General features: G+C 36.6%; 1 protein-coding gene across 2 annotated transcripts in view; it reads left to right on the top strand.

Annotated features, from left to right (window-relative positions):
- The window catches only part of LOC106867315 (uncharacterized), a 30,289-nt gene that overhangs the window by 4,661 nt on the left and 12,795 nt on the right, over positions 1-12,833 (top strand). For both annotated transcript variants that reach the window (XM_014912155.2, XM_014912153.1), the window contains exons 2-3: positions 522-561; positions 8,328-8,831. In XM_014912155.2, coding sequence (XP_014767641.1) covers positions 8,363-8,831 — 469 coding nt within the window. In that variant the 5' untranslated portion in view covers positions 522-561; positions 8,328-8,362. The remainder of the gene's footprint in view (positions 1-521; positions 562-8,327; positions 8,832-12,833) is intronic.

Here is a 12,833-nt window from a genome sequence, read left to right as displayed (position 1 = left end):
TATATATATATATATATATATATATATATATACAGACAGACAGATTACCAGTACTGAGTCACTTAAGTCACAAGATAAACTCTTGGTTTCAGTTTTAATATTAAAAAAAACAACTATATATACAAGAGACTGATAGGATAAGTACCAGGTTTAAAAAAAAATAAGGTTTCAAAATTGCTGGTAGTTACCACTCAGGTGTGTGTGTACTGGGCAAAGCATGTAACTTTAGGTGGAATCTTCCTGTGATCTTCTCCCACAGATTCATTCCATGTTTCTCACAGAACCCATTAAGCAGATGTGACACTTGCTGACCTCCAGTTGCAGAGAGTTTTTGCCATATTTTTTCCATTCAGACTGCTTTGATGAGCACAGTTTTTGGTAATTGTGTGTGAAACCAATTGGTAAAATTGGATGAAATGGATTTATGATAATGTTTACTTTAAAAATTAACAAATATGTATATATATTTGGTTTTTCTTCGATCACAATCCATATTTATTTTGTCTTTAATATAACTGCAGGTCTCTGCCAGAAAATTGATATGAGCACAGCTTCTGATGTGTGAGTACATTTGTTCCCTTCTATTATTTCTGTTCCACTACCATCATATTGTGTCTCATGTAATTAATGCTATGGGCAGAAGATGGGAATTGTGCACTGCCTCTCCAGCCCCTTGGTATTACTTGTGGAATTATAGATGCGGTGGTGCATCAGCATGGCCGCAGCTCTGAGCTGAAACTTTGAAATGAAATTGAAATGAAATATATATATATGATGGTGGTGTGTTTATGTCCTCGTAACTTAGCAGTTTGGCAAAAGAGACTGATAGAGTAAGTACTAGGCTTACAAAGAATAAGTTCTGGGGTCAATTTGCTTGAATAAAGGTGGTGCTCCAGCATGGCCACAGTCAAATGACTGAAACAAATAAAAGAATAAAAGTATATATATATATCATCATCATCATCATCATCCTCGTTTAACGTCCGCCTTCCATGCTAGCATAGGTTGGATGATTTGACTGAGGACTGGCGAACCAGATGGCTACACCAGGCTCCAATCTGATTTGGCAGAGTTTCTACAGTTGGATGCCCTTCCTAATGCCAACCACTCCAAGAGTGTAGTGGGTGCTTTTACGTGCCACCGGCACGAAGGCCAGTCAGGAGGTACTGGCAACGGCCATGCTCGAAATGGTGTATTTTATGTGCCACCTGCACAAGGGCCAGTCCAGCGGTACTGGCAACGAACTTGCTCGAATGTCTTTTCACGTGCCAGGAAGGCGACGTTGGTAACGGTCATGCTCAAATGGTGCTATTTACGTGCCACCAGCACGGAAGCCAGACAGCTGGTGCTCTGGCAATGATCACGCTCGGACGGTGCTCTTAGTGATTTACTGGTACAGGTGCTATCACAATTTCACTTTTGCTTGCCCCAACAGGTCTTCACAAGCCAAGTTTAGTGCTCAACGAAGACGTTGGCATGGGTGCCAGTCTACAAATTTAGTTCGATTTTGATTTCACTTGCCTCAACAGGTCTTTGGAAGCAGAGTTTAGTGTCCAAAGAAAGAATGTTACGCATAAGTGAGCTGGCTACATCCCTGGCAGAGGCCTTGGATTATGGTCTCACTTGGCTTGCCGGGTCTTCTCACGTACAGCATATATATATATATTATTGACCCTTGGGCCTTTATTATATAATTGTTGAAGAGGACAACAAACATTAAGGAAAGGCAAACATCCCATGTCGTATACAATATTATTTTGGGAAAAAAATTCTAAGTTTTAAGACTGTTTCTGGGATAACCCTGAGTATGGAATACTCTGTCATCAGAGACAGATAAGTAAAAATAGGGAAAATGAGAATGGTATATATTAATGAGACGACGACAGAGGAAGGGAGTAAAAAAATAAGGAGATGGAAAGAAAGAAGGAAAAAGAAGCATCAAAGTTCATAGTTCAACTTTCTGAAGTTATAGAAACAAGAGAATGAGTCCTTAGGTGCAATCTTGCATAGATCCATGAGCATAAGTCCTTAGGTGCAATCCTGCATAGATCCATATGGGTTAAAATCCTGATTTAGTAGACATCCAGAGTAAGAAGATGCGAACATATCAACATTCAATAACAGAATGGTAGCGGAGGTGGCTATTTCCTTTAACCACTTAATAGCCACCTCCACTATCATTCTGTTAACATGGAATCCAGTACAACCTATTGCATGGTCGGGTTGCTGGCGACTCTTGAGGTATTGCTTCTGTGCCGGTATGGGTATATTTTTTAGAGGAAAATTTAATGGGTAAAGTTCCATTTCTTTCAACTGTTTCTTCTTCCTACATATGGAGAGTCACTCAAACTTTCTAAAAAAGGAGTGGGTTACACCAGAGTAAGCGCATGCATGCAAAACAAGGTGGAAAAAGTAGTACTCAAATACCATAGGTAGAGTATTATGCTTTATTAAAAAGCAGCAAAAATATCACAAAAACTGTTCTTCAGAGTTTCACGTTCCCATTCGTCAGACAGTTATGTTTAGAACGGAACAAAAATAAGGTTATATGCATAAATATACAATTAGTTTGATGGATACACATTTGAAAATGGTTTTGTTTCATTGGTCCTTTCAATTAAGGGTCTTTTCAATAACCAGTTGCATGCAATAAGAAATCGCAGTATAAAATCATATTATAAAAAATCGAAGAAAACCCTAAATTAAAAATAGCTTATAAAGAAGAACAAGGCCTGAATATCCAGGGTAAATAATTAGCTGTAAAATATTAATAAATCAATAAATTAAAAGATATATCTGTTTAAAAAAAATTTTATGCGAGATTACTTATGACGAATCTGATTACTTTCTTCCTAAGAATGGGCTTACGGATTACGTAGGTTTTTGTAGATATCAACTTAGATTTACAATTAGATAAATTTAAACCCTACCATAAGCCCAATGAAAAGCTATTAATATAAATATCTATATATTTATACTTAAATATTCATTGTCTGGAAGTCTTAACTTTTTGCTTTCTCTCATTTTGCATGTGTACATATATACATGTTTTGTATTTCAAACCCAAACTGTTATATTTAATATGTCTAATTTGTTTAACTGCATAATTGCCTCTATATATACATATATGTACATATATATGTATATATATTATCATTTAACATCTGTTTTCCATGTTGGCATGGATTGGATGGCTTGACAGGAACTAATAAGGCCAGGTGCCACACCAGGTGCCACACCAGGTTCCATAGTCTGTTTTGGTTTGGTTTTTACAGCTTGATGCTTTTCCTAGGGCCAACCACTCTGCTAAGTGTACTGGGTGCTTTTTTATGGGGTACCTTGGTTTTAGGGTCTCAATTCTGTTGTGGTGAGCAGGTCTTCTCAAGAGCAGCAATGCACCACATATCTCAGTCCTTTGTCATCTCCTTTAAGATTGGTTTTCAAAACTTCAGCCCATATCTTCCCATGTCTCCCTCTTCCACAACATCCCTTCACTTTAAGGGATCATCACTTCTTTATGCAACTCTTCTCATCCATCTGCATCATATGACCAAACCAGCACAGCCTCCTCTCTTGCACTCTGTATATAATTCCTCTATGCCCAGCTTCTCTCTCAATACACCAATGCTCTGTTGCACATGCACACTGACATTACACATCCACCAAAATATACCAGCTTCATTCCTCTCCAGCCTTCGCATATCCTCCGCATTCAGGGCCCATGTCTCATTATCATGCAGCATTGCAGTTTATAGACAAGCATCATACAATTTTCCCTTTACTCAAACAGAGAGAGACTTTTGGTTGTCAACAGAGATAAAAGTCTCTGAACTTTCTCCTTCCTGTTCTTATTCTAGCAATCACACTTTCTTTACAACCTCCTCCACTGCTAATTAGGTCACCTAGGCAGCAAAAATTATCTACAACTTCCAAGGAGCTACCAGGACATTTAAAGAAATCAGTTCCCCATGTAACTGTGGTCTTTATGGCTCCCATACATCTTCCACATACAAACACTACTTTCCCTGTTAACCTTCCAACTATTCCACGATTCCCCTATTCCACAATTCCCCTATTCCACAGCACCTCTTGCTCTGAGTACACCAAATGGAATTTCTGCCTACATTCTTCCTACATATCAGATAGGGCCATTTATTTGGTGGGTGAATGGTCTTTGCTAAGTTTACTTTAAGAGCCTTAGATTCCAGGTTCTGTTTCCACACCTGGAATTTCTTTTTTAATTTTGTTACAGATTCTTCTATGAGGGCAAGATCATCAGCATATGAGTTCCTATGGGTTTCCAGTCTTCCAGGACAATGAAGAATAGGAGGAGGGTGAGGTTTGACTTTTGGTCGATACCTACCTGTACACTAAATTCATCAGTGTACCCATGGCCAACTCTTACCTTACTAACAGCACCCCTGTACATGGCCTATACTCCTTTTTACAAGCCATTTGTCTATCCCTAGCTTCCCCAGGGACCACCATATCACAGAGCAGGGTTCTCTATTGAAGGCATTATAATTTTAATTTCATTATCTATTTAATTTTTTTACATTTATATTTGTGTGTACGTAAATTTACATGTGTGTACATATGTACAAGTGTGTATGTATGTTTGTATATAGGTCTGTATGTATATATGTATGTCTGTGTTTTTATATATATGTAGATAGATAGTTGTGTGTATATGTATGTATATGTGCGTGTGTATATATATATATACACACACACACACACACACACACATACATATCATATACATACATATATATATATGTACAGTATGTGCTTGTGTGTGTGTGTGTGTGTGTGTATGTGTTAACATAGCAAAGCCCAAGGTCCTAGTAAGAAAGATACTGGACAGGACCCTTCACTCTTCTGGTTAATAGTCCTGGTCGATATATAGAAAAGGTGTAAGCAGAAATTCCATTCAGTGTACCTAGTACAAGCTATGAACATTACAAGAGGTGCAATGGAATAGTAGGGAGGTTAAGCTTAACAAAGCAAGTAGTGTTTGTACATGGAAGATGTACAGAAGTCGTAAAGACCACAGATAGATGGGAAACTGATTTCCTTAAATGTCCTGGTGGCTATTTTTGCTGCCTGGGTGACCTAATTAGCAGTGGAAGAGGTTGTAGAGAAAGTATAATTGGTAGAATAAGATTAGGACGGAGAAAGTTCAGAGAGCTTTTACTTCTATTGGCAACCAAAAGTCTCTCTCTGTCTGAGTGAAGGGAAGATTGTATGATGCATGTGCACAAACTGTGATGCAGCATGGTAGTGAGATGTGACCCTGAATGTATAGGACATATGAAGGCTAGAGAGAAACGAAATTAGTATGCTCCACTGAATGTGTAGCGTCAGTGTGCATGTGCAGTGTCAATGTGCTTGTGCAATGTCAGTGTGCATGTGCAATAGAGCATTGGTATATTGACAGAGAAGTTGTGCATAAGAGGAATTATATGCATTATTAATGATGATGATGATGATGATATAGACAGACACGTGCAGACACACACACCCACACATATGCATACACACTCTCACACACATACATATATACATACACAGGTTTATGTAAAGAATGCATTTCCTATTATATATTATGTAAACCTTAGGTATATGTATTAAATGCTCTCAAAATATCACTATTTGGTTTCGACTTCATTATTACAACTTACACACACACACAACTGCATGTGTGTGTATCTAAAATGGATTACCTGAGGCATGGTTTTTGTTAATTATATATATATATATATATATATTAAATATATACTTTTATAAAACAAATTTTACAAAATATATAGTATCTGTTAACAGTCTTAGCAAAAGGCTCACAGTTGAGTTTTTGTATATATATATGTATAAATGTCTCTTAAAGGATAGAGCTCAAAATCAATGCATTGAAGATACTTTATTGCAGCAACAATTATAATAACAGAAACAACCACAATAAGCCAAACCTATGCACATTTCAATAGGGTATCCCGGATAAATAAACCACATCATAAGATGTCTCGTAAAATATTGTAACAAATTACAACATATTACAAATTTCTGGATACTCCATCTCATCAGGGTCACATTATTGCCATCACCAATACTATTATTAGCAAAACACACACATCATCCAAGAGGGTGAAAGAATAATCGACGGCACGCAACCTACCATCGTTATTTTCTTACAGAATATATATATATATATAACTATATTTAGAAGGTTCTTTGCTATGGTTGGTCAGAGAGTAACTGTTAGTGTCACTTAGCTGTATAGATTACTTATCAGACTCATAAGAGGCACATAATCTCTCTACAACTGGAGGTAGGAAAACGTCTCGGTCAGTTTATTTGGTAAAAAACAATTCTGGAATGAAATTTTACTGGCAATGCCTTGGGGTGAGGTGGAGTTATTTCCCTTAGACTGGTATCCATTATGTCTACTATGGGCCTGCCAAATATGTCTGAGCCTGGCAGCATTTCTCTGGTTGGTAGATGGAGAATTCCATGATTTCAATTCAAATTTCCTCTGATGAGGGTACTGACTAAACCTCTCTTTTTTGAAGTTTAAAAAGGTCCCCAAGTCAAGTGTAAAACTCTGACTAGGGAAATGCTGCCAGACTCAGATGTGTTCAAAAGGCCTGTTGTAGACATAACTGATACTGGTCTAAAGGGAATAACTCCACCTCACCCAAAGCTTTGTTCTGGAATGTTTTGTTTAGCAAATTAACTGACCTTGTCGTTTTCCTCCCTCCAGTTGTAGAGAGGTAATGTGCCTCCAGTCATTTGAGTCTGATGTGTCACCTATACAGCTAAGCACTTTATAGGTGTGAAACCAATGATTTTAGAGTGTGCTTCTTTTTCAGATATATGTACTGTCAGATATATATATATATATATATCAACGGCAGCATTTTAATGTCTGTTTTTCCTTGTATAGGCTGGAGTATAATCAGGTTGAAGTCGTAAAAATATCAATTTTTTTTTTTTTAATAATAACTCTTCTCAGTTATTTACACATTTATTTAACTACTAGTTTTTAGTACTGAATGTATTATACAAGTAATCTCTTTTATCAACTAATGAGATGTTCTTTATACATCATTAGTCACAATGCACTTCCAGTCTTCCTTTGATTGTATCCTCCTCTTCCATTTGAGCCCAAGTTGTTTGAATGTCATTTTCCCATTGTGTTGGAGGTATCCAACATGTTCTCTTCCAATTTCTTAGACACCACTCCACAACTTCTAAGCCTTAAGACATGTTCTTCACAGCAGAACTTGTGCTATTGGTATTCAACAATCACATCATTCCCTCCACCCTGTTTTCAAATTGCCTCATTTCAGATATGCTCTTGCAATGATATTCCTCACATGGATCTTTGCAGGACTCTGTATGTCATAGTCAGTTGTTGCTGTTTGAATGAAAGAACAGCAGTTATTTTAGTAATGATTGAATTAACCCTCTCAGACCTGGGCCCTTGTGTATAACTTTACCCCTCCCCCCACATGAGCTCCTAAGCAAAAAAAAAATAAATAGTTGCATGAGTAATGATTGCAAGCAAACTAATGGACAGAATGAGCTGCATCTTCTTTTTCTATGTGTCTTGTTCATTATTGCTTAACCAGGAATCCAGCAGAGATGACATTTAAGCTATTCCTGCTATAGCAGGAACACAACATGACAGAGTTAATCATTGCTGTTTCCAACATAATGTGATGTTAGACATTAAACCACCAATTTGACACACACAAACAAAAAAGATGTAATAGTTTTCCTCATATTTGGAGCTTATGATATCCGAACATTTAATTTCATATTTCTAAAGATGGCAAGCTGCCAGAATCATTTGGGCATCAAATAAAATGCTTTGCAGTGATTCCTCTGACATTTTACATCCAAATTCTGCTAGGATCAACTTCACTCTTCATCCTGGGGTTGATGATATCAACTGATGTCCTCCTCTCAAAACTGCTGGCCTTGTGCCCAAATCAAGCCATTAATGCGGCAGGCTGGTAGAACCATTAGAGTGTTGGAAAAAAATACTTTGCAGCCTCCATTCTAGCCCATTATGTTCTAAGTTCAATTTTCACTGAAATCAACTTTGCTTTGCATCCCTCCAGAGTTGATAAAACAAAGTCCCACTCAAGTATGTGGAGGGGGGTCAATGTAATTGACTAACCCTATCTCCTAAATGTGCAGGCCTTGGGCCAAAATTTGAAACCAATAATATTTTGTATTTCTAAACAAATAAAAAATATTTAGTAGTGAAATTAAATTGTACTTGAGCATATTAACTAGTGCATTGCTACATTTCTTCTAAGAAAATACAAGAGACTGGAGTATAGAAGTATTAGCCATGAGTGAAGACCTACATTCCGACTACTTACGAATATCAAGTCAACTCAGCAAAGTTACTGATGACCTTCACAAAATTCTTAATGAATTCAATTGCATTGCACCAAAGATGGAAAATTCATCATCATTATCACCACAACAACTACAGCCCTCAACATCCTGCACACAATTTAATAAGAGCGATAACTGCACATGCTATAATTCAAGGCATACTGGATATGCAGACTGGTTCCTCAGTCCACTGCACGAACCTTATCACATGCGTTCAGATGACTATATGATTAATCAACATTATAGACCTGGATATCTTGGAGCCCTTTTTGATCTGAAGAATACGACAGACATTAATGAACATAAATTCTCAGAAGAATGTCTTGTGAAATATTTAAATGCTGCCAAGTGCAAAAATCTCTTTGATTGCAAATCTGCTGATCGTAGACTTTTAGATAAAGAAATTTTCAACTTGAATTGTAAGTATTTAATTTCCTCTATAAAAATTCCACCATCATCTGTCATCAGTATGTTCTTTTATTCTTTAACTTATTTTGATCAAAGGGCTGTGGCCAGGCTGGAACCTTGAAGGGTTTAGTTGAACAAATCACACTTATTTTTTAATTACTAATAGTTTTTCTTTCTGTCACTTTTTACTGAACCACTAAATTACAGGAATATAAGCAAAGACTGGTTGTTCAAGCCTTGTGGTTGTTAGGGTACCTAAGATTAAACTCCACAAACTCCACAGTTATTTCAATAAGATGTCAGTCTGGCTGTATGGAACTCTTACAAAGAAGCCATTCATTAATATAATAAGCAGGGTATCCCCCCTTCTCTCCCCCCCTCTCTCTCCAACTCCCAAATGGAATTAACTCTGCTATTGTTGGGTTTATCTTCTTTTGGTTACAATATCTTAATCAGAGTGATTGGTAATATTGGGGAACGTATTTTTGCCACGTGTCTAATTAATTGATAATTAAATAATATTATCGTTATTTTGTTTTGTCTTGGGAGAGTATACAAATTAGAAATTTGTTTTGATTTAATAAAGGTATATATTTTGAAAACTGGTTGTGAGTAGATTCAGTATACAGAAACTGAAAGAAGCTGTCAATTGTGTACATATGTATATATATATATATATATATATATATATATGTTTTTATTTTTCATTCCCTTTCAAAATTATCCCTACTTTTTGTGGTATGTAGTCTTGCTGCTATTTCTAGTGGGTTAGATGTCCTATTACAGGCATCTCTGTATTTTAAATGAATAATACATAGTCTATTGACTGTTTTTTTACCCTCGCTAGACCACTAGTGGTAAAATAAAATTTCTAAAATTTTCTTTGCTACCCTGTATTTTATATATATATATATATATATATATATATATATATATATAATCCAAAACAATTACAAAGAATACAGAGACTGGTACATCTTCAAATTTTTCTTTTAATTTTAACTGTTGGATGTTACTTTAGATTTGAGTACAGGTGTACTCCAGCCCGTACCATAAATGTAATAACAACCTCAAGTACATCAACTTTAATAGTAATCAATGATTACCCCAAAAGTATAACTGAATCCACTCTATAACATTTCTATCTGTGTCTCTTGACTATTGGCAAATGAAGAAATCTTTAATAAATGAAAAAATATTATAACAATGTATTAGAGGAAACAGGATATAAAGATCAATTGGTATATAGACCAGAGAACCAAATTGCAACGAATACAAATATGAATGGAGCCTGAAGTATTATAGTTAATAACCCATGGAACAGTAATAGCAACACAAAATACCCCATAGGAATATAGTAAAACCAGCAGAAGAAGCCTGGGCTAGGTACACTGGATCTAACCATAAAGTGTGGAACTTAAGAGTAATAAAGATAAACATGTGAATGAAAATATAGTTTAACCCCCTAGTAAAAATAATGGTAAAAGAATTAATAAGCAGGTATTAGGAATGGGAAAAACCCCTTCTGAAATAGAAATACATTGAACACTGATGATGCTGACAAGGGTAATATCAACTCTGCAAACAAGCCCCATGATAAAATGAAATACTCTCACATTGATAAACCTACTCCTTAAAATAATAGAAACTCCTAAGGTAGTTATAATTCAAGGACTACATTGTGGTATAATGCAGTATTTGATAGGCAAATAGCTTCCAACATTTAATGAAATTTTGCATTGCAATTGATAAACACTTTTGTAAATCGAGTAAATAGTTAAATCGAGTAAATAGTTAAATCGAGTAAATACCATAAAATGTTTAATAGGCACAGTATCAGACTGGTGAGAGAATATTGATGATAATAATAAGATAGAATTGAGTATTTGAATTTTTAACTAGAGCTATAACCAAGAGTTTTCAGTCAGCCAAACTGTGACAAAATTAGATAAATGAATGAATAAATGACAATAATGAGTTTGAAAGAGAGGAAGAAAGAGGGAGAATTGGATCAAGCGAAGGGATCTTAAATTTTATTTTTTTCTCTAAACATACAGTGCGGAAGACGAAACTGTGTTTACATAGATAGATAATGAAATAGATAGAATAATGAAATGAAATAAGGTAATTATGATCTGTGCTGAACAAAGAGGTTTAGATGTGTGCTAGGTTGAAAAACAAGGTTGCTTATCTGAAATATGAGGTAGGGGAATCTGAATGAGCTAGTTTATATAGGGTGGAGGGGGGATGGAAGTAAAATGTTAGGAGAAGCAAGTGGTTATCGAAACAGAAAGAGAGAGAGAGAGCAGAGTTAGGCTTGTTGAAGACAGGACACGAGGAGACAGAATTTTGGGATTTAGGGTAACATAATTGAACGAATGGGTTTAATATTGCCATGCACCGGAATAAAAAGAGTAGTTATTCTGATAATGAGATAGAATTGGGCACCGCGAAACAGCAAAACCTCAAGCTGCCGGTGTGAGAGAATATTGATGATAATAATGAGATAGAATTGAGCATTTGAATTCCTAACTAGAGTTATAACTAAGAGTTTTCGGTCAGCCAAACTGTGACAAAATTAGATAAATGAATGAATTATAAATGGGCGTGAAAGAGAGGGAGAATTGGATCGAGTGAAGGGATCTTAAGTTTTTTTTTCTCTAAACATAAGCATGGAAGACGAAACTGTGTTTACATAGATAGATAATGAAATAGATAGAATAAAGAAATGAAGTAATAAGGTAATTATGGTCTGCGCTGAAAAAAGGTTTAGATGTGTGCTAGATTGAAAAACAAGGTTGCTTATCTGAACATCTGGTTTTCTACCTTGTTTGGTGAGGTGTGTGTGTGTATATTTATACACACACACATACACACACACACGCACGCACACACGCACACATACACACACAGACACACATGCAACAAGGATTATCCTCCACACTTCTCTTAGCAAAAGAGAAGGGTCCTGTCAGAGGGCCCTGGTTGATCTGAACTCCTTCCCCTCTCTGGTGAATCACACAATCACTCTGTTAACTGTAGAAAGTGGGATCCCAAGTTTTTCTGTGTTTTTTACAGTGACTATGTCCACCTTCAGAATGACCCATGATATGGCCTCTTTGAAATTCGGACAGTTCCGATGCTCCTTTTGTACGTGGCATGATATTAAACAGTCACATATAGAACCTGAAACATAAAAATGTCATTTGATAAAAAAATATAAACCATTACAAGTTAGAATAAGCATAAAACGATGTTTTATGGGGTTGTCTATTTACTTCTGTCATGTCTGTATGTGTATATATATCATCATCATCATCATTGTTTAACGTCCGCCTTCCATGCTAGCATGGGTTGGATGATTTGACTGAGGACTGGCGAACCAGATGGCTACACCAGGCTCCAATCTGATTTGGCAGAGTTTCTACAGTTGGATGCTCTTCCTAAATGCCAACCACTCCGAGAGTGTAGCGGGTGCTTTTACGTGCCACCGGCACAAAGGCTAGTCAGGTGGTACTGGCAATGGCCACGCTCAAAATGGTGTATTTTATGTGCCAGCAGCACTGGTAACGACCTTGCTTGAATGTTTTTTCACGTGCTACTGGTACAAGTTCCAGTAAGGAGACGCTGGTAACAATCACACTCAAATGGTGCTATTTACATCCCACTGGCATGGAAGCCAGACAGCTGTTCTGGCAATGATCACACTCGGACGGTGCTCTTAGCGCTCCACTGGTACAGGTGCCAACATGATTTCGATTTCACATGCCCCAACAGGTCTTCGCAAGCCGAGTTTAGTGTCCAATGAAGGAGAGGTTGGCATAGGTGCCAGTCATCGAATTTGGTTCGATTTCGATTTCACTTGTCTCAACAGGTCTTCGCAAGCGGAGTTTAGTGTCCCATGAAGGAAAAGTACACATAAGTGAGCTGGCTACAACTGATGCTTCTTAGGTTCAACTTTTCTCTCAAGGTACTTACACTCTGTCAAGTATGCATACTGACATTACACATGT

The sequence above is a fragment of the Octopus bimaculoides genome, chromosome 22 (genome assembly GCF_001194135.2).
Source record: "Octopus bimaculoides isolate UCB-OBI-ISO-001 chromosome 22, ASM119413v2, whole genome shotgun sequence".
Classification (NCBI taxonomy): domain Eukaryota; kingdom Metazoa; phylum Mollusca; class Cephalopoda; order Octopoda; family Octopodidae; genus Octopus; species Octopus bimaculoides.
Note: the sequence above shows the minus strand (reverse complement) of the source record. Positions and strands in the feature narration are given on the sequence as shown.